Below are 25,967 nucleotides of genomic sequence, written 5' to 3' on the forward strand. Positions count from 1 at the left end.
CTTCTTCTTTAAAATTGAATGGCGCTCCGAAAGCGAGACTCTATATACTCCACGCTCCGAAAGCGGGACTCTATATACTCCACGCTCCGAAAGCGAGACTCTATATACTCCACGCTCCGAAAGCGGGACTCTATATACTCCACGCTCCGAAAGCGGGACTCTATATACTCCACGCTCCGAAAGCGAGACTCTATATACTCCACGCTCCGAAAGCGGGACTCTATATACTCCACGCTCCGAAAGCGGGACTCTATATACTCCACGCTCCGAAAGCGAGACTCTATATACTCCACGCTCCGAAAGCGGGACTCTATATACTCCACGCTCCGAAAGCGGGACTCTATATACTCCACGCTCCGAAAGCGAGGCTCTATATGCTCCACGCTCCGAAAGCGAGGCTCTATATGCTCCACGCTCCGAAAGCGAGGCGCTATATACTCCACGCTCCGAAAGCGAGGCTCTATATACTCCACGCGCCGAAGCGAGGCTCTATATACTCCACGCGCCGAAGCGAGGCTCTATATACTCCACGTTCCGAAAGCGACGCTCTATATACTCCACGTTCCCAAAGCGAGACTCTATATACTCCACGCTCCAAAAGCGAGGCTCTATAATACTCCACGCTCTGAAAGCGAGGCTCTATATACTCCACGCTCCGAAAGCGGGACTCTATATACTCCACGCTCCCAAAGCGAGACTCTATATACTCCACGCTCTGAAAGCGAGGCTCTATATACTCCACGTTCCGAAAGCGACGCTCTATATACTCCACGCTCCGAAAGCGAGACTCTATATACTCCACGCTCCGAAAGCGAGGCGCTATATACTCCACGCTCCGAAAGCGAGGCTCTATATACTCCACGCGCCGAAGCGAGGCTCTATATACTCCACGTTCCGAAAGCGACGCTCTATATACTCCACGTTCCCAAAGCGAGACTCTATATACTCCACGCTCCAAAAGCGAGGCTCTATAATACTCCACGCTCTGAAAGCGAGGCTCTATATACTCCACGCTCCGAAAGCGGGACTCTATATACTCCACGCTCCCAAAGCGAGACTCTATATACTCCACGCTCTTTAAGCGAGACTCTATATACTCCACGCTCCAAAAGCGAGGCTCTATATACTCCACGCTCTGAAAGCGAGGCTCTATATACTCCACGTTCCGAAAGCGACGCTCTATATACTCCACGCTCCGAAAGCGAGACTCTATAGTCTATATACTCCACGCTCCGAAAGCGGGACTCTATATACTCCACGCTCCGAAAGCGGGACTCTATATACTCCACGCTCCGAAAGCGAGGCGCTATATACTCCACGCTCCGAAAGCGAGACTCTATATACTCCAGGCTCCGAAAGCAAGTTTAAAGTCAAAAAAGGCCCGGTAACAGTATGTTTCACAACCAATCAGCTTGTAGAGCGCTCGCCAGGAGGCTTAAGCACTCAAGCAAGCACTCCAACGAAACGGTTGATATGGATCCCCATTTCTCTCGTGGAGGGTTTTCAGATCTATCCCATAATGCCGTGCGCACCGCCATGTTGGTTGGACTCACTTCCCTGGGAACGATAGCTTTAGTAGCTCTACCATGTAGCACATCTATCTCCGACTACAATGGAAGGTTACACGATTTATTTGGCCTTGTTCGGTTTTCTTTATACTTTTTCTCACGTCTTTAACTTGCCAACCAATATGGCGTCCTCGCATTGCATCATGGGTACTGAAACCCCCTCTAGAAAGGGGGCAAAGCTTCATTAAAAAGGTGTTCCAAATCTTCCGGTGCATTACAGCATTCACATCTTCCGGTGGGGTGCATCTTATCCGATGTGATTATTAATCTGAATCACAGTGTCGGAGTCTCAATCTGTGGAGAATCACTTGGTCTCTTCGGGAAAGTTTTTATTCAGCTCGACTGTGATACTTCCTTTTTACGTTCTATCTTTTGCATTCCTCTCGTATTAGTTATCCACGGTGAAAGAGTAACGTTTAGTTACGGCTATAGATCCCAGTACCGTACATTATAAATGATCATAACTCCCACACGACCAGGGATTTTTAACGTCAGGCGGCGTTGCGATGACGTCACGGTAAACATCCCGGCGCTTCCCCAGAGACGTGGTTATCGCAGTTCAGGTGATCATGGCGCAGCGTGCGGTTCACTTCTCCGCCTGGTGCTGTACCCTGTGCGTTTCCGTGCTGTTACTCGTCTCGTACACATCGTGCTTGCCGACAAGCAGTGAGCCCACGCCGATCGTTATATGGCACGGCATGGGTGAGACATTTTCAGCAATTTATTCCTTATTATGAATTATTGTGTGCTTATAATTCTGCGTTCGTCCGTTATTCAAGTCGAGTTATTTGGACAAACAACTTGAACTATTTTCTTTACAACTAAAATTTATCCAGAATTATTTCCTTGTTTCTATTTTTATATAATTGTACAAACATATACATATATATTTACATACACATATACATACATATACTGTACACACACACACACACACACACACACACACACACACACACACACACACACACACACACACACACACACACACACACACACACACACACACACACACACAGTGTCCCTAAAAAAATGACATCATTTGAAACTTGAATATCTAAATAACTACATGTCCCAGGCAAACGAAAGTAAATTGGCTTCATGTTGAACAATAAAATATTTATTTATCAAAATTGGAACAAGAGATTCAGAGGGATGTAGATTTTATAACCGTTTCCTCAAAACTTCACAAATGTTCAATATGCACACCGCCTGTGACACGACACACGTCAAGTCGGTGGTCCAGCTCCTGCCAAACACGCTGTAGCATGTCTTGCGTAACATTCTCCAGCGCCTCAGTGATTCTCTGCTTAAGTTCCTCCAGTCTTGTAGGAAGAGGGGGGATATAGACCAGTCCTTTCACATAGCCCCATAGAAAAAAATCACACGGTGTCAAGTCAGGTGAACGTGGTGGCCATTTCAACAGCACATTGTCATTATCACTGGCACGCCCAATCCATCTTCCTGGTAGATTCTCATTGAGATAAGAATTAATCATTCAACTGAGTTTTTACACATTTTGTTAAAATTTGAGATCATTTGAGCGAGAATTCGCTATGTCATTAGACTACGAAATTGTCATTTTTTTTAGGGACACCCTGTATACTTATCGATTGTTCTGCCCATTTTGGTGGATTATCCTCCTTCATCCAATTCGCAAAATTTATATTTAATCCCATAATTTGTGTGCATATGTCCACAAGCAAGTAATGAACTTTCAAACACGGTACAGGTTGGACTTTTGGCACTTAATGGACCAGTGTTTTATGACGTTGAACTGATGATGGCGTGGTCGTCTGGACTAAATGCAGGTGACAGCTGCTGCAACCCCCTGAGCATGGGCAGCGTGACGAGGATGCTGAAGAAGAAGATTCCCGGTGTCTATGTGCTGCCATTGATGATCGGCAATAATATATTGGAGGTAAAAATGCCTCTTAAATGACATCTCGACTTGCAGTCCTCATGAGCCTACATGGTTAAAGCGAAAAGCGGGCTTGAGCAATTTGTTCAATCTGTCTGTCTGTCTGTCTACAGATCTCAGGCTCTGATCACGACTGCAAAGTTTCGCATCGATCATGACAGCAGTTTCTGAAATATAATTTTTTTTTAATATTTCCCTTCAAACCAGTGTGGCTGCTGCGCTGTGTGACTGATTATGTCATTTTTAAGTCAAGTGTATGCAGCAACAGTAGTGGATCATCACTGCAAAGTTTTGCATTGAAAGGCTAAGTGGTTTCAGAGAAGTAATTTTTTTTTTTTAAATATGATATACTCAGCATGGGGAATATTCGTTAAAAATTTCAACATCATCAGTCACATGGTCTCGCAGCCATGTTGGGCAAAAAACCTTATCCGATCAACGCAAATCAGCAAAATATTTTGTAATTGGCAAAAAAAATTGATGATGTCATCGGTCATGTGGTTTCGCAGCCATATTGTTTTTAACACGAAACCCTCAAAAATCTTCTCTGCAATGGCTGAACAGATCAAGGTGAAACTCCACAGGTATGATTGCCTTTCCATGAGGAACAAAAAGTTCTCCACCTATGACATTATAGGTCACATGGTTTGGCAGCTATTATGTTTTTTGAAGAATAAAATTTTAGTCTTCTTCTCCGGAATGGCTTAACAGATTGATGGGAAACTTCACTTGTATGTTTCACAAGCCTTGGGGATACCAGGGTGTTCACTAATAATTAATAGGTCACATGGTCTGTCAGCCATATTGGATTCAACAAAATTCTTTTTAAAATCTTTCTCTGGAACCACTTCATCAATCGATGTGAAACGTCATAGTTGTGATCTAGTCGACCTATGGAATATATGTTTTAAATTTCAACCCCATCAGACACATGGTCTGGAAGCCAGAATTATTTAATATCTTAAATCTGGGTTCGGGGACTTAAATCAAACTTGGTACAAGTGTGTATGATGATGTAATAATGTGGGCGGAGACACATCTGGCGATGGCACGATGTCAAAGATTGTTGTTCTCGTTTCTACTGCCTTTAAAAATCTACATTTTTTTGTCAATTGAATTATTTACTTGAACAATGTAGAACACAAATTGCCTCGTCAGCACTTCCAAAAACCTTTCCGTTTAGCAGTACCTGGACAAAATATTATGCCATCTTGACTCGTCAAATTTGCCACTCGTGCTCTCGGCATTGGGGCATATCGAGATTCGGACAAAATAGCGGCTTGTAGGAAATGTAGATCGTACTAGGAAATGGAAAACAAGACTTTAAAATCATATGCGTGTTTCCTTCCCTTCCCATGTCCTTTTTCTCAAGAGTGCATGGGGTAAGGTGTTCAATGAACTCTCATTTTGTAAGCTATGGATGTTTGATTGTGGGATCGAATGGCTCTTCTTAAACTTTGACCCTCTTAAAAAAATATATTTTGATGGCAATATTTGTTGAAGTGTTTGTTTGTGGTTTATTGGTTTTGGTTCCTCGTTGCAAAATGTGTTTCATTTTATTGCATGTTATTAGTTGGCTCGGTCCTATGACTTTGTCTTCCTCAATTTTGTTTTGCAGCTTAGGGTCATCTACATATTTGGTGAATTGATTGTACAGTATTGCAAAAATATGTTGGTAAAGGGAAAATATGTTGTGATATAAGAGATGGAGTGTGCCAACTTTTTGGACAGGGTAGGGGAATAAAGGGAAAACCAGCTTATGTAAGGGTTTGTTTGAGGATATACTTATCAAGGAAGGAAATGGCAAACCACCCAGGATAACCCCATACCTATGCTCTATGAAGGTCATGGTACCACCAACGATAACAATGATGACGATGATAATGAGTCAGGAAAGGGGGGCATACATTGGTAAAGGTCGAAATACCTCCATTTTTGCATGCATTCCCCTCCTGTGGAAGGATTTTGGGGTGAATGAAGGGTTTGAGGATGTCATTTGGTTTACGAGAGATGATGTTGGATTGTTAGTTTTGTACGGAGTAATAACCAAGTAGACAAGCCGGTAGGCGGACATGGGTAGTCGACTACCCAATAGAACCTGCGCGATGGGCCCGTTCGATGGGGAATGACCTGAGGATTAAGCACAAGAAAATTCATGATTCCAGCTTCAAGGGTTAATGCTGCAGATTGTTTTTTCGTTAAAATACCCCCACATTTAGAGGTTTTTTTGGCCGTTGCTAGGCAATGGAGGGGTCCATAGCAACAGTTCTTTCTCACACATAACTAGGACATACCATGAACCTGCCATACCAGTTTCATGTATATCTGACTCATGTCTCTGAGATATAACGAACTTCGTTTTTTTATTGTTTTCGACCAGGGTTCATTCAAAGTCTATCTTCTCCGACAGTTTTCAGAGGATCCGGCTGGAAATTTTTGACAATATGGCTGAATGTACTTATTATGGTGAATGACAATAATGTATTTTTACAATATGGCCCACAGTCGCTCGTGGCCCGATATTTTTTATTTATTTATTTATTTATTTTTTATTTTCGAAAAAACATTTTTTTATGATTTTTCAAAAGTTTCAAAGTCCCATTGCTAGGCAACGGTGGTGTCCATAGCAACAGTTCTCATTTCCACACAACTAGGTCATGGTATGAACCGACCAACCAAGTTTCATCAAAATTGCCATTGTATTAACGGAGCGCTGGACCGAACAGAGGGACAGACAGACAGACAAACACATCGATGGAAAAAGTGATAATAGGGGTAGAACAAATTTCATAATTTTTTTTTTCGACTGGATCGACTACCCAAAAATATAATTTAACGTCAATGTCTGAATATGCCGCCACCTGCATTATATGTCAAGCCACTGTTTCATATGACCTCAAATGAAGGTTATATGAAAAATTAACGCGCTCTCTCGCTCTCTCGCTCTCTCGCTCTCTCGCTCTCTCGCTCTCTCGCTCTCTCGCTCTCTCGCTCTCTCGCTCTCTCGCTCTCTCGCTCTCTCGCTCTCTCGCTCTCTCGCTCTCTCGCTCTCTCGCTCTCTCTCTCTATTTCTCTCTCTCTTTCTCTCACACACACGTAAGACAGCGACACTGAACGAACACGATCTTTGATGTTTGATCTATTGCACCCAAAATTGAATCAGTTCATATTTGTATTGCAGACAATATTTCTGCAGCATTTGGTTGAAATCCCTTTCGTGGTTCACATGTTATTGGGGTAACAAAAAATTCAAACCTGATGACGGACAGCTCAAAAACCTCGGAAGCCGAAAAACTATGATCACCTCTGCCACTGAGGGTGAACGGAAGTTATGTTTTCATCACTGTCTGTTTGTTTATTTGTCTTTTTGTTTGTGAGCATGATATCTCAAAAAGTTTTGCACTGATTCGGATTAAATTTGGTGGGGAGGTTGGGTGTGTGTGATAGGGAATAATTGATTCGATTCTGGTGAAGATCTGGATCCGATAATTTGTTTGTGATTCTTCATTATTGAGAAATGGGGCTAAAAGTGATTATATTGCACGATATTTGAAAAAGTTGTGGACGGGTTGTGACAAAATGAGGTGGATGAGTTGGGTAGGTGATGAGAAAGGGCTGATTAGATTTTGGTTGAGATCCCGATGCAGATCCAGCCTATGAGTGGGATCCAAAATGTAAACTGTTCAGTTTGGCGGATGTCTGCACTCCATCAAGTGCCGTTCTAGTTGTCTTTAATCGTACTTACTTCTTTCTCATTTGGCATTATTTTGTTGATTTACAAATAAGTTTCACTTCAATAAACCAACAAATCAGTTTGCCTTGGGCAGGGCTTTAACGTTATTGCAAAAAACAAATCATATATATATATATATATATATATATATATATATATATATATATATATATATATATATATATATATATATATATATATATATATATATATGTTTTTGTGTTGTAAAAACAGTTATCTGAAAATTAGATATTTTCATGTTTATTACTCGGACAATGTGTCTGTTCTTTGGCAGGACATGGCAAATGGCTTCTTCATGAATGTGAATTACCAAGTGGACATGGTTTGCCAAGCCTTGGCGAAAGATCCCGCACTCCAGTTGGGATACAATGCAATGGGCTACTCTCAGGGAGGGCAGTTCTTGTAAGTCCACAGTTTCTTGTTGTGCTATCGTGTGGTGTCAAGGAAACTGTAAGTTAAGTTATTGTGGTTGTCCGCATGCATTGCTCAGCAATTGATAAATAATTCTGAACATTTTTGGGGGGTATTGCAATAGTATACAAGTATAAGGTACCATTTGCATGCGATGTATGCACAATCGAAGAGTGGTCTTTATATGGGCTCCCATCAGCAGAAATGTAAGAACAATGAATGTTCTCAACTACTCAACCACAACAACCATATGTTGAGAGAGGGTATGCTAACCTTGGTGGGAGAGAACAACCACATGTTGTGAGAGGGAATGCTAACCACCATAGAAGAGAACCCTTAAAGCAATAGAACGCCCACTCTCAATGCACATGATGACTGGCATCAACCCTTAAGGGAGTATGTACTGGGTACTCCGGTAGTTTAGTAGTCAGGAAACTGGACTGTCATTCTCGAGGTTGTAGAGGTTGTGGGTTCAAATGCAGTTGAAGGCAACAGTATAAAATATTTGGGTTTTTTGTTTGCGGAAACCAAGCTAATAGCAGGAGGATGACCATGTCAAGATCTGATTGTTTTAAGAAACATGTACCGTGGCAATCTATCAATGACCTTCAGGGACAGGGTAGTATTTCTGCCCTGGCCTCTGGTTTGTATGTGACGATTGACTTACAGTGCAACAATACAAATGCTACCCATCAACAAAAAGGTGTTGTTGCCTATCCCCCATCCCCTTAATTGAACACAAGATTAACAGGAATTTTTTTTTTGCAGAATGTCGGAATGTTTATTTTCTTCCTTCTGCTGTTTGACCAAAACATTCCTCTCCCAACCTGGTCTCCCCCCCCCCCTCCGCAATTCTCTGTATCTTCACAAAAATACTTCTAAAGGAGTTTCCACCATGCTAGAGTGGCAGTTTATGGCCTTCCTTTTTCTCCAAACGGTTTGATTATCACCATATGTTGTTTAACTGGAAGTTTTATAACGGGTGTTGTTTTTTTTTTGCTAGTCTGGGCAATTGAAGAGGTGAAGGTTGTGTTCTTAGAAACAAGTGAGAAATTTGCCATTTGTCCTCCTGCTGTTTCTTTTGCCTTGTTTTCCCAGGAGGGCATTGGCTCAGCGCTGTCCACATCCTCCAATGAGGAAGCTCATCTCGTTTGGAGGGCAGCACCAGGGTGTGTTGGCTTTGTTACCAAATGGCTGATCATTTATCATGTTTACCTTGAAGCAGACCTCCATTTTTATTTCTGCTGTCATTGTTTGCCTGTTTTTTGTTCATATAATCGTGTTAAAGGCCTCCAGAGAAGGTTAGCAAAACGAGCCTTCAAAAATGTTTGTGAATCAGGTTTTTCCCCCCCCCCCTCCTTCCTTATTTTGAGTTTCTTTGCAAACAATGTGGCATGCGATACTTGTTAAAATTTGTAGCTATAAAATAAGATTGTCACATGATTCAGGACGTGAAGTAGAACTTGCAGGTTTTGTAGGGTAACGTTTTTAACATTGAGTTATTCTGATGTTATTTATACTTTATCAACTGTGACTTGACAATCAATGAATAGGCTGTTTAAAAAAAAAAAAAAACAGAAAGGTTCAGAACTCTTCTTCACTTTTAGAGCAACATTCCAGTTTGAGGTGAAATAATGATGTTATTGTAATGTTCCATTAGTTTGGACATATTGAAAGAAGGGGGAGGAAAGGCAATTGAAAACAAGAGTGGAGATTGCTTTGCAATATATGTCCCCCTAACAATGTGATATTTTCTGTCTAAAAGGGCGTAACTAAAAATTTGACGAAACGCTCTGAAACTCGAACTTGTTCTGTAACTTATTATACTAAAGCCACGTACCAGGTTTCAATTGAATATGTTAAAGAGTATGGGAAAGAACTCTGAAAAACCACAGGTGGGACGGATGGACGGACGGAGAGTAAACCAATAGTCCCCTCCAGTGAAACCGGTAGTAGATTAATGTACCAGTACCACATTAACAGAATGAACGGGGAAAGGACAGTGGGTAGACCAAGGAGCAGATGGAAGCAACCAGTGGAGAAGAATCTAATGAAAGCTGAAATCTATATGGAAGTAGCAAGACCGGCAGACGAAGATAGGAAAGGATGGGATGGAAAGCTGTGGTCCAGGCCTTGGGCTGCATAATCAGCTACGAGATAAAGATCATGTTCCAATCAGTTTTTGTAGGACTGAATTCTTCATTTTCCTCTTCTTATTCTTCTAATTTAATTGAGATTATTATTAACATTATTTAATTAAATCACCATTTGAGCTCTGTTGATGGTCCAAGCAGTTCTTCTCTCTTGTTGAGCGAGATAACCAGCACAGGTTTGAATCTCGTATCTTTTATTGGTCCCCTACGGATTTCACCAGAGGTGACTATAGATTTGCTCAACGTCGGTCTGTCCGTCCCACCTGTGGTTTTCCAGACTGCTTTCCCATGAACCCTTTAACATATTCAAATGAAACTCGGTACGTGGATTTATTAAGATAAGTTACAGAACAAGTTCGAGTTTCAGGGCGTTTCATCATTTTTCCACAGAGTTATGCACTTTTTAAACTTAGATAACATCATTATTATCCATGGGTCAGTGTCCAGCTGCCCTGACCCCACCCCAATAATATCATGCGCCACCATTGCATGAAACGGCACAGACCGGCAGGCGTAGGCCATCAGCCTGGGTGTTAGTCCACGGCGCAATGCAATTGTAATGATCTCCAGTATATACAGTAAGCACAATGTATTATATACAGTGCCTACAGAAAGTCCAGACCCCCTTTCAAAGTTTTCACCTTTTATTGCCTTTAGTTTGGAATTAAATTGCATGAAATCAGACTTTTTCCACCTTTGGTCACCCATCATAACCCACAACTTCCAAGTGAAAAACAAATTCTACAAATTTCAGAAAATTAATGAAAAATACAAAACTAAAATATCTTGGTTGGATAAGTGCCCATCCCCCTTATAATAGTAATTGTAGATTATCTCAGGTGTAACCAGCCACCTTCAAAATCACATACCAAGTTAATTGGCCTCCACCTGTGTTATAATGTTGTGATTCTGATGATTTCAGAATAAAATCAACTGTTCCTGTCGGTTTCCTCTGCTGGGTCCCTCGTCCTACCCTCCCCCTCCCCTGCATCTAAAACCTCCTCCCCTCCCTCTTCCTTAACATTGTGGACCTCAAACATCTGGGGCCTTCGCTCAAACCTGACAGAGCTTTCCATGCAGGTTGCCACTGACAAACCAGACATAATCTGCTAAACACAAACTTTCCTCCTTCAATACATCCCTGACTCTCTAGTATCTCTCCCTGGTTACTCCCTCCTCCGGTATGACAGAACTGAGCGTCATCCTGCCGGTGGAGTTACTCTCTTCATCAAAGGCTCTATTCCTCATTCACCATGCACTGCCCTATCTTCCCCACACGCCCAGGAACACCTCTGGCTACGGCTTCCCCTCCACTCCCAGCTCATGTTTATGTGTGTGTTGTTTGTGCCTTCCACCAAACAGTGATGACTCCATTTACACCTCACCATCCGAAAACATTGACCAACTTCTATCCTCTCATCCCAACTCTCTCTTTCTCATATGTGGTGACGTCAGCTGTCATCATGCCAGTTGGCTGGGTGTGGGTATGTCTCTCACCTGTCATGGCACTTCAGCAAAAGACTTCTGCGACTCACTGGGACTGACTCAATCGGTCAACTTCCCGACCCGGATCTCAAGCTATGGTACTCCATCTCTTCTGGACCTGATTTTGACAAATTTACCTAAAAATGTTTGTTGTTCTCCCTCCGCTCCAATTGGTTCATCTGACCACATGCTTGCCAAATTAGACATCTCTCTGGCTGTTATTAGAGAACCACCTCAGCGCCGTCGAGTCTGGCATTTCACTCAGGCCGACTGGCAGGGACTTCAAGCAGCCATCAAACTTCTAGACTGGTCTCCCATCTCTACTTCCTCCGACATCAACTCATTGATTGAATTTTTTCAGAGAAACTTGCTCTCCCTCATGCACAGATTTATCCCATCTCGTCTTCGGTTGTCCTACCCTTCCTCCCACCCATGGTACACTGAAGCTTGTGGCGAGGCAGTTGTCCTGAAAAAACTTGCCTTCACCTCATGGCAGGCTAATCCAACTGAAGGCAATCTCAGTTCCTTCCACAAAGCTCAACAAGTGTGTGTTTACCTTCAGGAGAGCCAGAAAACAACAACTTTTTAATCTCAAGTCTGAAATCTCAAAACTGTCTCCCTCCTCCAAATCCTGGTGGTGTCTCGTTAAGTCTGTTTTTTGGTGTATGTTCCCTCTCCATCCCCTTCCTTTCCTCAAATGGTCACACAGCTGGCACGGCACGTGAAAAGGCTGAATGCCAAAACGCTGTGTTTGCTTCTAAATCTTGTCCCAAACCCATCGCTTTCTGTACCCACTTAACCCAGTCGCACCCAACTGTCCTGGACTCTGTGTCCTTTTCTCCTGACAAGGTGGAGAGCTTGCTGTCAAACCACGACTCAGATTCTGCAACCGGTCCAGACGGCATCAGCCCACATGTCCTAAAAACCCGCTCCTCTGCTCTTGCTCACCCTCTCTCTGTTTTATTCACCCTCACATTTGCTCAAGGTCATCTGCCATCTGCTTGGAAATCAGCAAACATTACTGCCCTGCATAAAAAGGTGCAAAAACTGATCTCTGCAACTACAGACCAATCAGCCTTCTCCCAATCATCAGCAAGGTTATGGAATCCAACATCGCTTCAGACATTAAATCCTTCCTCTTCTCCAAATGCTTGATTTCCAATCATCAATTTGGATTCACACCAGGTCATTCTACCCTGGATATGCTGCTTCTGCTCTCCCAACAATGGATGGAGGTCCTTAATGCCAGACAGGAAATCAGAGCCATCTCCCTCGACATATTGTGTGCTTTTGACATTGTCCAGCACCCTGCCCTGCTCACCAAACTCTCTTCCTATGGTATCCAAGGCCATCTCCACTCATGGCTTGCAGACTTCCTCTCTTGTCACAGCTGACGTGTGACCCTTGATGAAGTTCTCTCATCCCCTCTTTTTATTCAGGCTGGAGTTCCTCAATGCTGGTTTCATCATTTTTATGGTTTTCATCAATGATCTCTCCGACTCTGGAAAATCCTCTTTATCTCTTTGCTGATGACTTCACCCTCTGCCGTACCATCTGTCATCCCTCAGACCGGCAAGCAGCAACCTCTTCACTCTCTGCAGATCTGGATAAAATCAGAAGCTTGTCTAACATATGGAACATGTCCTTCAATCCTGACAACTCTTACACTCATTATGTCTTTTCAAAAGGACCATCTGGAAAAAAAACCCTCATCTACTTTCTCAACAATCTTCTTGAAGAAGACGTTTCATTCAAGCTTCTGGGTCTCACTATCTGCCATGATCTTTCCTGGGAAAGCCACATTTCCAAGCTGGCCTCCAAAGCCAGTCGCCGACTGGGAATCGTCCGTCATGCAAAGTCCTTCCTCGGCCAACCTGAGCTCCTGACCACATACAGAGCTTTCGTCCACAGCCCGATGGAGTACTGCTCTCCCCTCTGGGCTGGTGCTCCTGCCTCTTACCTTTCTCGGCTTCACGCTGTGGAAACCAAGGCATTTGTGATCATTGGCATCTCCTGTGATGAGGCTGAGTATTTGGGTCTCTCACTTTCACTGCAGGCAGGTCGATGGTCTTTCTGTCTTCTACCGTCTCCTCTCTGGCCTCGTCCCCCCTGCTCTGAGATATGTCAACCCCCCCCTCTATTTCCGTTCAAGGTCTGCAGGGTGCTCAAGGTCTGCCAGCAACCCCCTTCTGACAAATCTACCAATAATTGCTGCTCACCTTCACTCTTTCATTCCTCCTTTTTTCCACCTTTGGAACAAACTCCCACACACTCTTCAATCCCATTCTTCCTTCCAGGTCTTTAAAATAGCTGTTCACCACCATCTCTTATCTTCCGCCATCCAAAACCATGATCTTTTCTACCCCCCGTTAATCCATCCCAAACCCACCTATTTCGAGTTCCCTTCTTTCCTTCCTGAAAGTCCCTGTAGAGTCCATCTTATTTACCCTGTGTACCCTGCCACATCCCTCACCCTTCCACAGATCTCATGTCTCTGTTCCACACTGTTTTGTTCATTTCCCTCTCCTGCCCCTCTTATCTCCTGTTCCCCTTTTTGTGCGTTTCTGCGTGTTAGCTCTCATACGAGCCTCGACAGTGTATACAAATAATAAAAGGTGTACACTCTCCTTCACCTGTATTGAACTCTGGAGCCATCTACAACTTTTGCTATTTGCAGAAATTCATTAGCAGACTTTCCAAAGATTTCTCCGTGCCTTATTGTTTTCACTCGGCTGCCCTCTGTCCCTGGCATTTTGACATTCTCCGCAACGATCACGTCTTCATTTTAAAAATTTTATTCCCATGAGGAACCTCACATTTGGCTGGCCAGGCCTGGCATTCGACAAAGGTTGCGGCAATAATTTATAATTTGGTCAGGGTGCTGGCATTAACTTGCCTACTCTTCGTGAAGGACACCGTGAGATCTTTAACGTATACAAACTAATGCCAGCAGATGGGACGCCCACTTTGATGTCTATCTGAGGGACGGCGCACACAGTGATGAATCGCACTCCGTGTGAAACACCGGGGTGACAGTTTATAGCTGGGTGGAGATTCAAATCCAGGTGAGACAGCTCAGAGACGAGTGTGTGTACCTGTCAGCCATTATTTATTGGGAGACACAACATGTGTCTTTCGTGTCGTACTGCCTTTCACATGTCGTGTGTAGCTCCTCCATGAACTTCACACATAAAGTAATTTGTCTGTATTTGCCAGGGATATACGGCCTCCCACACTGCCTCAACCCAGAGCCAGGTTTTTGTGATTTTATCCGCAAGATGATCAACGCTGGTGCTTACACCAAGGTGATTCAGGACAAGTAAGTCCCATTCAAAACAGGGCACCATGCAGCTTGCAAGAAGCACTGACCTCATGAACAAGTTGAATAACCTCGTTTGCTTTTCCACTCCTTTGCATAGTCTAGTGCAGGCTGAATACTGGCAGGATCCATTGGATTTGGCCATTTACCGCAACAACAGCATTTTCCTGGCAGATATAAATCAGGAGAAGGTGAGCCGTTTATCCAGTGGCTTTGGCATTACTTTCACTCTGCACCTGTCCAACTTTATCTCGACACTGCCTTTTATCGTAAGGGCCTGTATCTTTAGGTCGGTGTGGTTGATGATGGTTCCCATGTTGACTGTGCATGCAGCATGTGAACGAATCATATCGGAATAACCTGAAGAAGCTGGAAAAGCTCGTGTTGGTGAAATTTACACAAGATTCGATTGTGGTGCCCAGAGAATCGGAGGTAAACTTCTTGTTGTTTGTTTATTTATTTTATATTATTGTATTTATCTTTATTGTTGATGAGAAACATATTTTTATGGTTTAGTTATGTGACCTCGAGTGAGTGGGGGGGGGGGGGTTGCAGACACGATTGCATATATGTATCCACATTCACCTCTGAGCTGTCTGGCCTGTGTTTGAATACCAACCCAGCTATAAGCTTTCATCATGGTGCTTTGCAGGCAGAGTGTTCATCCATATGTGTGCTGTCCCTCGGATGGATGTTGAACTGGTCCTCTAGTCTCGCAGCAGTTGGTTTTGGCCATAAAAAATCTCACGGTGTCATTTGAGTAGAGTGATCGAGTTATCACCAGCACCCTGAACAAATTACAATTCCCTATCTAAACTGCAGATATCAAGTGGTCTGAGCTTCTTGGAGGTCCCTTGACAACAGATTACACTGCTTGCTATCTTAGTGTAGTTGCTTTCTGGGTAGAAACTTCTGTACTATAAACAAGTTTGCATGTTTCATCTGAACGGTCATCCTCAGATATGAAGGGGGCAACCAATCCAATGTGACCACGGACAAACAGTTTCCACACCACTGCATAATGGTGGATTTCTGCATCATTTGCCTCACGATTGGTTGATGTCAAGATTAGTGCAAATCCACCTCCACCACCCCTCTCCAAAAATAGCGGTGGTGGGAGTAGGCCATGGGGTGGTTTGAGTCGTGGAGGGGGTGGGTAGTTGGTGCTGAAATTACATGTCACTGCAGTGACCTTTCTTATCCATATCGTGAATGTCAAACTTGGCATCTCTTAAATGTTCTGATTAATATTGATATGAGAAAAATAATTGGTCAGGCATGAGAAAGCAAAGCTGCAAAGCCCATTGACGATATGACAAAATACGAGTGAAGGTGAAGGCTATAGCCAGTCTGCATCGGTTGACAAGATGAACATCGGGTTTTGTTAACCTACGGTTAAGAGTATGTTTACCACCATGGGGAACGAGTGTGGCTGACATTTCGAGCATCCGCCCCTCATCAGATCGAAAGAAAAACAGCCACCTCTGACAGTCATAGCTTTCGATTCACTGCACACACAATGCAGCTACATAATGCATAGAATGATACAGTATTCAGCACGAACCTGTGATGTCATTGTGTACACTCCACCTTTCAATTTGCAGGTCTCCTGTTATTGTTCACCATTTTGTCAACAGAAAATCACAATTTGATTATATTTTTGTCTTGCACCAAAACCACCCTCAAATCTGCATGGTTTTGTCAATTCCTGTGTCTGCTTGTGCAATTTGTTTTCTGAAAGAGGTGTAGCATGAGCCGCACACTGATCAGGGACTCCCCGAGTACGTTTTAAAATGCATTTCCGCAAAGATGTGGAGGCTCGTGGAAGAGCTCAACGACACCGAGTACAAGGTTAACATCATGATCGGTGGAAGTGAAGAGGTGAACATGGAATGTATAGGCAGACGTGCATTTCTGTTTAACAAACGGAGGTATGCAAGGTGTACGTCTGGTCATGCATGATGATGATGATCATGATGAGGTCATGCATCATCCCAACTGACTGGAAGAGGGGCCTTGTTTTCCCTCTTTGGAAAGGGAAGGGTGATCGCCAGGACTGCAACAACTACCGAGGGGTGACGCTGCTCTCAGTGCCGGGCAAGGTCTTTGCTCGGATAATTCTCGATAGGGTTCGCCACCATCTGCTTGAGCACAAGCGCCCAGAGCAGTCAGGCTTTACACAAAAGAGGTCAATGATTGACCGTATCCTTGCTCTTAGGGTCATCACCGGACGCAGACTATAGTTTCAGTAGGGGCTGATTTCACCTTGTGTTGATCTCCACAATGTGTTTGATTCAGTGAATCGAGATGCCCACTGGAGGATTCTCGGTCTTTGTGGGGTGCCACCAAATCTGTTCAATCTGATGTATGAACTATACTCTTGTACTGAGAGTGCTGTGAGGTGTGGTTAGGTGGTACCATCTCCGACTTTTTTTTACAATTGTTGCTGGAGTTCATCAGGGGTGTGCACTGGCCCCGACACTTTTCAGAGCATGTATGAACTGGATTCTGGGGAGAATGTCAGAGAGATCAAGCTGCGGTGCATCGTTTGGGAATGTCAAGATCTCTGACCTTGATGTCGCAGATGATGCAGCCATCTTTGCGGAGACGCTGAATATCCTTGTGCGGGCCCTCGGGGTGCTGAATGAGGAGCCTGAGCCACTGGGATTACGGGTTTCCTGGGTCAAAACTAAGATCCAGGCTTTCATTGACATCTTGGATGCTGCTATCTTGTCTGTACCTGTTTGCGGTGAGGATGTTGAGGTCGTGGAGAGATTCACTTACCTTGGCAGTGATATTCATGTCTCTACATATCGTGAGCCAGAGGTCGATAGATGTCTGGGTCAGGCCTGGTGGGTCATGGATTCACTGGATCATGGGGGTGTGGTGCTGTCGGTACCTATGCAGGACGAAAGTCCAAGTCATCAATTCAAGTCCTTAGTCCTTCTTGTCTTGCTCTACGGATGTGAAACTTGGACTCTTAGCAGCGATCCTAGCTGGAGACTTAACTCATTCAGTACCAGGTCTGTTTGGAGAATCCTTGGCTATTATCGCTGGTCAGACTTTGTGTCCAATGAGTGGTTGTTGAGAGACTCGTATGAGATTTGTTACCTGTATAGTCCGTGAACATCAGCTGCGGCTGTATGGTCATGTGACTCATTTTCCTGATGCTGATCCTGCTCACCAGATTGTCTCATGCCTCGTGGTTGTAGCAGGTTGATCATGATCTCAATGAGATGGGGATGGGCCAAGCATCTGCCTGGAGGATGGCCAGACGGAGGCCCCTGTAATACCTCAGTGACGGAAAGTGGACTTGGTGACGCTCTGCTCCGGTGCATGACCTGACCTCACCTATCATGCATTGCGTCGACCTGGATCATTTGAGAGTGCATTATGGATGCGAGTGCAAACTCACGAGGTCAAGTGAAGGCGGTGTCACTCTCAACTACATTGTTTTTTTCACTTTAACTTTTTCAGACTTCTCAGCGTTTGTATCCCCGTACTTGGCACATTCGATTTTGAATTTCGAGCACCACACAGTATCCCGGGTATAGTTCGATACTGAACATTTACCAAGTCTGCACCTCTGTGGTGCACAACCACTGATGTTAGTGGTCCTACGAGGACGAGTTGACTGTTGATCCTTTTCTGTGTTGTTTCCAGTCAATGTCGTATTTTTTTTTTCCCAGCAGAATATGTGTTCCTGAAGGCCGTTTGTCCATGTGATGTTTTTTTTTTTTTTGTAAAATTATTTTTAGGAGAAACTTTGTGGGTTTGTGCATTTGTTTGTAGGTGTGTGCTTGCGTTTGTTTATGTGTGCTTGTGTGTTTGCATTTGTTTTTGTGTGCTTGTTTTTTTTTGTGTTTGCGTGTGCTTGTGTGTTTGCATTTGTTTTTGTGTGTTTGTGTGTACTTGTGTGTTTATTTGCATGTGCTTGTGTGTTTGCTTGTGTGTTTGCATGTTCTTGTGTATTTGTTTGCATGTGCTTGTGTGTGTTCTTGTGTTTGTGTGCATGTGTGCAGTTGCATTTGTTTGCATGCATTTGTGTGTGCTTGTGTACTTGTGTGTTTGTTTGCGTGTTCTTGTGTGTTTGTTTGCATGTGCTTATGAGTTTGTTTGTGTGTGCATTTGCATTTGTTTGCATGTGCTTGTTTGTTTGTTTGCGTGTTCTTGTGTGTTTGCGTGTTCTTGTTTGTTCTTGTGTGTGTGTTTGCGTGTTCTTGTTTGTTCTTGTGTGTGTGTTTGCGTGTTCTTGTTTGTTTGTTTGTGTGTGTGTGTTTGCGTGTTCTTGTTTGTTTGTTTGTGTGTGTGTGTTTGCATGTGCTTGTTTGTTTGTTTGTGTGTGTGTGTTTGCGTGTTCTTGTTTGTTCTTGTGTGTGTGTTTGCGTGTTCTTGTGTGTTTGCGTGTGCTTGTGTGTTTGCATTTGTTTTTGTGTGCTTGTGTGTTTGTGTGTACTTGTGTTTTATTTGCATGTGTTTGTTTGTGTGTTTGCATGTTCTTGTGTGTTTGTTTGCATGTGCTTGTGTGTGTTCTTGTATTTGTGTGCATATGCTTATGAGTTTGTGTATGCAGTTGCATTTGTTTGCATGCATTTGTGTGTTTGTGCTTGTGTGTTTGCGTGTGCTTGTGTACTTGTGTGTTTGTTTGCATGTGCTTATGAGTTTGTTTGTGTGTGCATGTGTTTGCGTGTTCTTGTGTGTTTGCATGTGCTTGCATGTTTGTTTGCGTGTTCTTGTGTGTCTGTTTGTGTGCCCGTGTGCTTGTGTGTTTGTTTGTGTATTTGTGTTTGTTAGCGTGTTCTTGTGTGTTTGTGTGCGTGTGTTTGTGTGTGCATTTGCATTTGTTTGTATGTGCTTGTGTGTTTGTTTGTGTATTTGTGTTTGTTAGCGTGTTCTTGTGTGTTTGTGTGTTTGTGTGTGCATTTGCATTTGTTTGTATGTGCTTGTGCGTTTGTTTGTGTGTGTGTTTGCATTTGTTTTTGTGTGCTTGTGCACACATGTACGTTTGTGTGCCTGTGTTTGTGTTTTGTTTGTTTGTTTTGTTTCCATGTGCGTTTGGTACCTCAGCCACCCATGGTAGACAGAGCTTATACTTTCATCCCCATTTGTCTGTCTGTATGTATGTTTGTCTGTGAGCAAGATATCTCAAAACGTGATGGACGGATTCGGATGAAACTTGGTCGACAGGGTGGGTGTGTGACAAGGACGAATTGATTCGATTTTGGTGAAGATCCAGATCTGGATTGGAGGATTTTTTTTAAAGTGATCTTCACCATTGAGAGATAGGGATTTAAACGATATCTCACACAAAATCTTAAACACGTTTCAGACGGATGATGACAAAACGAGGTGGATGAGTTGGGTAGGTGACAATAACAAGCCGATTCGATTTTGGTTGAAGTCCGGATCCAGATCCGGCCTATCTGTGGGATACAAAACATAAACTTTCCATAAACTTTCCTCAGAAACTACAAACACAAAACTTGACTTGAAACTTGAAAAAAAAAACTTGAAACTTGACCACAACCTTCATCAGCTGTGATATACCAATGACGTGAACAAACGTCATGGTGTTTGCTCACACGTCGTTACAAAAAAAATCAGCATCAAGGGGATCTTCGAGGGGCGGGGAGGTTTGTCCCCCAATTAGGTATTTGCTTTCTTTTCAGAAACCACACGCACAATTCTGATGAAACATCACCACAACCTTCATCACCTGTGATGTACCAAAGTTTGTTCACGGATTAAAAAAAAAAAAGAAATCAGGGTTAAGGGGGTCTGCTGGGATTTGAGTGATTGTTGCTTCTGATCCAGGTGAGCTTCAGGACCCATTGTCCTATTTCTCATGGTTTACTTGTATGTTCGTTCATTTGTTTTGTGCGTGTTCATTTTTTTATGGTCGTTGTTGTTGTTGTTGTTAGGCCGTACCAATTTCCCTTGTGTTCGTGCTGCCCCACACATAATTAGGAAATTACCGGAGGCAACAGATCTCATTAGAGTTTTTGTTTGTTGGAATCCGAAGGAAAGATCTGTTCGGCTTTTCCGGCGAATGTCGTACTGTCTCTATGGACGATCTGTTGGTAAAGTGGTGATCGTGCGAGTGGAGAATTTGACCTCGAGTACACCCCCCCCCCTCCCCTGGTCCACCATTGCATTATATTCATTTGTAATATACTTGTAATTCCTTTATTCTCACTGGTACATCTGTTCATTGTATTTTGTTCTGCATCCCGTGACTTTGCTTTGATTCATCGTTGGTGCCTCCTGTGCCCTTGATCGGAGTCTTTGTTTCTCGTTTTCACTTCCCCAGTGGTTCGGTTTCTACAAGGACGGCCAAGCAACACAGCTGTATAATCTCCGGGAGAGTTCCTTGTATCTCGAGGTACTGCAATGAAATTCTTGTGTGATGGATTAAAAATACTTTGCTTAGAGCATTACAAAATATATTTATAAAGTTAATTATTTTTTTTTTCTCCTTCCTTTATTTATAATGTCTTAAGCCCACCACAAACAACTCTTTATGAAGTTTCATCCGGCCGCGTTCAACATGGTCAAATAACTCGTTTCACACTTTCCATTTTGATGTCGAAACTTGTTCAGAATGTCACAGACATGACTCCTGGTGTGGGTTATCCATATCCGCTTCAGAAATGTATCTTGTGCTATGAATACCTCGCATACCCTGGATTATTTTTTACTATATTAAGCTCACGCATGCATGCTGCTATGTGGTTGTGTTGGATTCTTCTTTCCTCCTTCCTCTTCTGCTTTTTCTTCTTCTTTTCCAAAAGTCCTTTTGAATGCCCCCCCCCCCCACCTGGTAGCTGTGCATAAGAAGTTAATTCATAGACGTATATTTTCCTGAGCCTCACTTCACACCGACATTTGTTTTTCCTTCACTTTTTCTCCTTTTTTTTTTTTTCTTCTTTCCAACAATTGCAATTGCACACCATTCTTTCATTTCTGAGCCAATCCTCTTCAAATGTTGAAAGGATGTACCTTGATCAAGTACCTGCAGACCTCTTTTATAAATTTTTTGGTCCCACCCCTCCTCCCCACTTCCATTTTAAAGCATCGCGAGAGGTCAAACTTGGCACAAAGGTCCTTTCAAACAGCCCCGAGACGAGTTATGAGACTGTACTGCAGGTGGTCACCATCTGCAGTGCAGTCTCATAATCAGGGGGTCATGGGGTCATAGTTTTATATGGTAAGCCATGAGCTGAAGCCCGATAATTTGGTGAGCTTAGGCCTGATATGGCTAGACAATGCCTTTCGTGGCACCCATCTGGGTACTAGGTAAACCTGGTTGAGTTATTTGATCCAAGACTTACTGGATTGGAAAATCAATGTTCCCATTTCCAAAAGTGTGGATAGCTATGTGAAATTAATGGCAGAACGTACCAGAAAGGGTGATAAATTGGGAAGTTGGCTTTTTGGCCATTTTCATGAGGCTTTCATTCAACCAGTTCGGCTTCAATTGCCATGAGATTTCATCAACCTGTTGTATTCTCAGTGTCTTGAAATATCAGAACTCGGGCTTTATTGGTTTATGTAGAGCTAATGAAAATCCAGGAGGTCATTTTCGCAAAAAGGTATCCATTTGACTGTGTTTGACTCGTCTAACAGTCATGTGCGTTAGCTCTACGACAAGCCTTACATCATGTAAAATAAATTTTAAAAGTTCTTGCAATAGTGGGCATCTGCATGGAATTTGTTCAAGGTGACTTCCAGACCTTTCAAACTTGTCTCCAATGCTACTCATGATCCTCTGATTCTCCTGTAATGCTCACTAGGAGTGCCAAGTAAGGTCTGCTTAATCCAAAGTACAGGTTCGGGGGTACAAGGGAAGCTGGTATCATATTCTATGTGTATGGCTGACAGCACAACTGAGGATCGTGGCCAAGTCTCTGCTCGAGGTTCATGACTGCACGTTGGCATTCACTGGTCAAGGGAAGTTTCTGGCATCTGATTTAGGCTGGGCCATATGTGAGTATGAGGGGCCAGGTGTAATTGTGAGGTGAATAATGAGTTCATGCAATCCATCGATCCATCCATTGGGACCATACTCTGTGCAGAGTGTTGGTGCTGCCTAAGCAGTCTCCTTGGCTATTGGGCACAATCCTGGACAGGTCGCCACTCCGACACAGGATACCAGCATTCTGGTGCTCATTTTGCCGACCTCAGAAGGATGACAGGCAGAGTCAACCCCACCTGGTATTAATTCAACATCCATGCATTGGGACCATTCTCTGTGCAGAGCGTTGGTGATACCGAAGCAGTCTCCTTGGCTATTGGGCAAAATCCTGGACGGGTCGCCACTCCGACACAGGATACCAGCAGGCTGGCACTCATTTTGCCGACCTCGGAAGGATGACAGGCCGAGTCAACCCCACCTGGTATTAACTCAACAACCAAGGGGGATTTGAACTCCGGATCATAGAATCCCAAGCCCACCAACCTAACCATTAAGCCAACACCAGGCATAATCCATCGATAGTCACTCCGATGATTGACATTGGATATAAACTCAGATACCACATTTGTGCCATACAAATAATGCGATGTTCTCATGGAGTGCATTGTGCAAGGACCAATACAGTATATACATCACTTACTCAGTAATACGCAGGAAGTTTTTACCATAAAAATACCTTATGACGGAGCCTTATCTATGCCGTACACCTATGCGCAAGATAAATTCTCAAATCGGTTCCATAAAGAAGGTACCTTTACCAGGCTGCATTGGAGCATGCATGCATTTTGAAATGTATGCTCAATTAAATGTATTATTAAGTCAATTAAATGAGATAATTGAAAGTGCTTCAGTGGCCATCATGAAATACTGCTTCAAATATAAAACTAGCGATAGCAGCACGAGCAATTAACCGTCAATTGCCCGACTGTCGAAGCCAGTGCATGCAGGAAGTTTCTGCACACCTCCATATACATAGTTGACCAAAACGAAGCCCATGTTCGAAAGATAATCTGAGTGATGGAACCTGGCGTACATTTTCTTGTCGATCTTGCTAACATCAGTCACGTTAATGGAGTGGTCAGTTCTCCTTGCCGGCTGGTAGTGAATGAGGGTTGAGCATGGTCCATGGTACATTCAGAGTTTGCTGACTCTTGGTTATTGCCTGCCGACACCACCATGCGATACCTAACCAATACCACTGAGTGATACCTGGATCACCATGCCATTAGTGTGGTGGGTAATGCCATGTCCTGATGCAGTCTCTTCTCCAAAACTTTGGTTCTCCCACACAAGTATTATAGGGATGGCTTTCTCGATTCTGGCTGCAATGTGAGCCTCTCCTAAGGTTCACTGCATCTGAGTGAGGGCAGTGTCGAATTCTAATACAGTAAACCCTTAAATATCGTGGTTTTCTCCAATCGCGGGCAACCTTTTTACGTACCGATTTAGTTATTGCTTGTTTTTTGAGCTGAGTTGTGATGGTTATGTCGCACCACGAGCCTTTTGTTGTTTGACACTTTTGCGCACATTTATATTGGAATGGTGCTGAAAGTGTAAAACGATAGACAAAAGTGATTCTTTCAATTTTATTGATTCGCTGGGTTATGGAGCTGCAGAACGATTGATAAAAGAAACGCATCGGCAGATTACAAAGGGAAACAATTTAAGACATCGATTATAATGGTGGGGGCGAGGGGGGCAAGTTTCATCGCTTTTACATTTAATCTGCTTCCATACAGCGCAGCACACTTCATCGTAAAGCTGATTTTTATATTTATTTTACAGTTTATTTAAATTGGGGTGTTTACTTTTTACCTGCTACCAACCTTCCTCTAGGTTTTCTGGAAACTCGGCAACCCAACCCCCTTGTTCCCATAGGAAATTGTTTTTAACTGTCGTGGTTTTGAATGTCGTGGCATTTTCTCGGAACGTAACCCCCACAATCTTTAAGGGTTTACTGTACACGATGGTAAGATGTCCCAATTTACTGAACAGCTGCAACACCTGAGATGATCCAGTACGGTTCCTCATCGTGAGACCCAGAGAAAGTGACTTCGGAGTCTGTTTGGTTCCCTAAGGTTCCAGATATACTATATCCTGAAGCATTGACAGCAGTTTTAGATTGAATACATCGGGCAGCTCCACGTACTAATTGAATGTACAGCTTTAGCAGAAGCGCCGATGACCCACACCAGCATGTTGAACATTGATAGTGCGATAAGATTTTTCATCGCCTCAACAGTGAAGTTGCACAACGCTTGAGGCCAAGGTTCATGCATACCTTGACTTCCAGCCAATTCACTACGAAGCATCAGAGCAGCTGATAAACCAGAATGAAGAGACACATCTGCTGTGACTGACATTCTCGCCAACTCTGCATCATTAGGAGCGGAGGTTTCTGTGTAAGTGGTGGATGGTGACGGCTGTTCAGCTACAAGGCTGGATGCATGGTATTCAATGAATACCATCTCATTGGATGATTTCTTCATCAGAGAGTTGAATTTAAGTTGCGGGAACTTCACCATTAGCCGGTGTTTCAGCTTGCAGCATCTGAAAATCAATGAAGGGATCATGAGCTGAGCTCACTGATGACTTTCTGTGAAAAGTACAAAAATTTATCTGTAAGGTGAGTTTTCAAAACAAAAATACTGAGATTCTGAATCTGCTTAATACATGAAGCTTGATGCATTAAGTCCCTCGTGGTTTTGAGCCATAGAGATGAATATATCCAAGAACCTGGACAAACACAGGATTTCTTGATTTTGGATGATGCGCTGTTTTATGGCTTTGTCACAAAACAGGTCAAATGTGTTTTCGAATCCCTGCACTCTTTCTGAACAAGATGATCTGAAGAGGGAAAGAAGCAATTGACTGGTCAGTTGCCTTAAATTCACCTGGTGCTTCATCTCAAGGCTGGTACAGTAATATGTAACTGAAAATTATTAATCCTCATCCACACTATTTACTCATCCATGTACAGCCCATGAACACATCAACTGCCATCCTAATCTGCATCACTTGTCTCTGCCTGAACCAGCTTGGCAGTTACGCGTTTGTATCGTGGTAGCTATCAGGTATTCCTTCCTACAAATGATGCAAATGTTTGGCAAAATGTTGGTTGATTTCGACATTACTTGACAGAGAGGTGCTGCGGCATGATTGGATCTCTGATGCTTCTTCGGAGATGGAGTTGAGGAAACCTCATCGTGTGTGTGTGTGTGTGTGTGTGTGTGTGTGTGTGTGTGTGTGTGTGTGTGTGTGTGTGTGTGTGTGTGTGTGTGTGTGTGTGTGTGTGTGTGTGTGTGTGTGTGTGTGTGTGTGTGTGTGTGTGTGTGTGTGTGTGTGTGTGTGTACGAATGATGTGCAATCCTCCGAATAAAA

General features: G+C 43.3%; 1 protein-coding gene across 1 annotated transcript in view; it reads left to right on the plus strand.

Moving 5' to 3' along the window:
* Positions 1-2,043: 2,043 nt before the first annotated feature.
* PPT1 (palmitoyl-protein thioesterase 1) overlaps positions 2,044-25,967 on the plus strand; it is a 29,429-nt gene continuing 5,505 nt past the window's right edge. The window contains exons 1-8 of the mRNA XM_085895665.1: positions 2,044-2,270; positions 3,380-3,489; positions 7,518-7,645; positions 8,753-8,823; positions 14,509-14,611; positions 14,712-14,802; positions 14,945-15,043; positions 20,922-20,993. Of these exons, the coding sequence (XP_085751791.1) occupies positions 2,138-2,270; positions 3,380-3,489; positions 7,518-7,645; positions 8,753-8,823; positions 14,509-14,611; positions 14,712-14,802; positions 14,945-15,043; positions 20,922-20,993 (807 nt within the window). The 5' untranslated portion in view covers positions 2,044-2,137. The remainder of the gene's footprint in view (positions 2,271-3,379; positions 3,490-7,517; positions 7,646-8,752; positions 8,824-14,508; positions 14,612-14,711; positions 14,803-14,944; positions 15,044-20,921; positions 20,994-25,967) is intronic.

Source organism: Eptatretus burgeri, chromosome 9 (assembly GCF_056783735.1).
Source record: "Eptatretus burgeri isolate ZD-2024b chromosome 9, Ebu_testis_v1, whole genome shotgun sequence".
Lineage (NCBI taxonomy): Eukaryota > Metazoa > Chordata > Myxini > Myxiniformes > Myxinidae > Eptatretus > Eptatretus burgeri.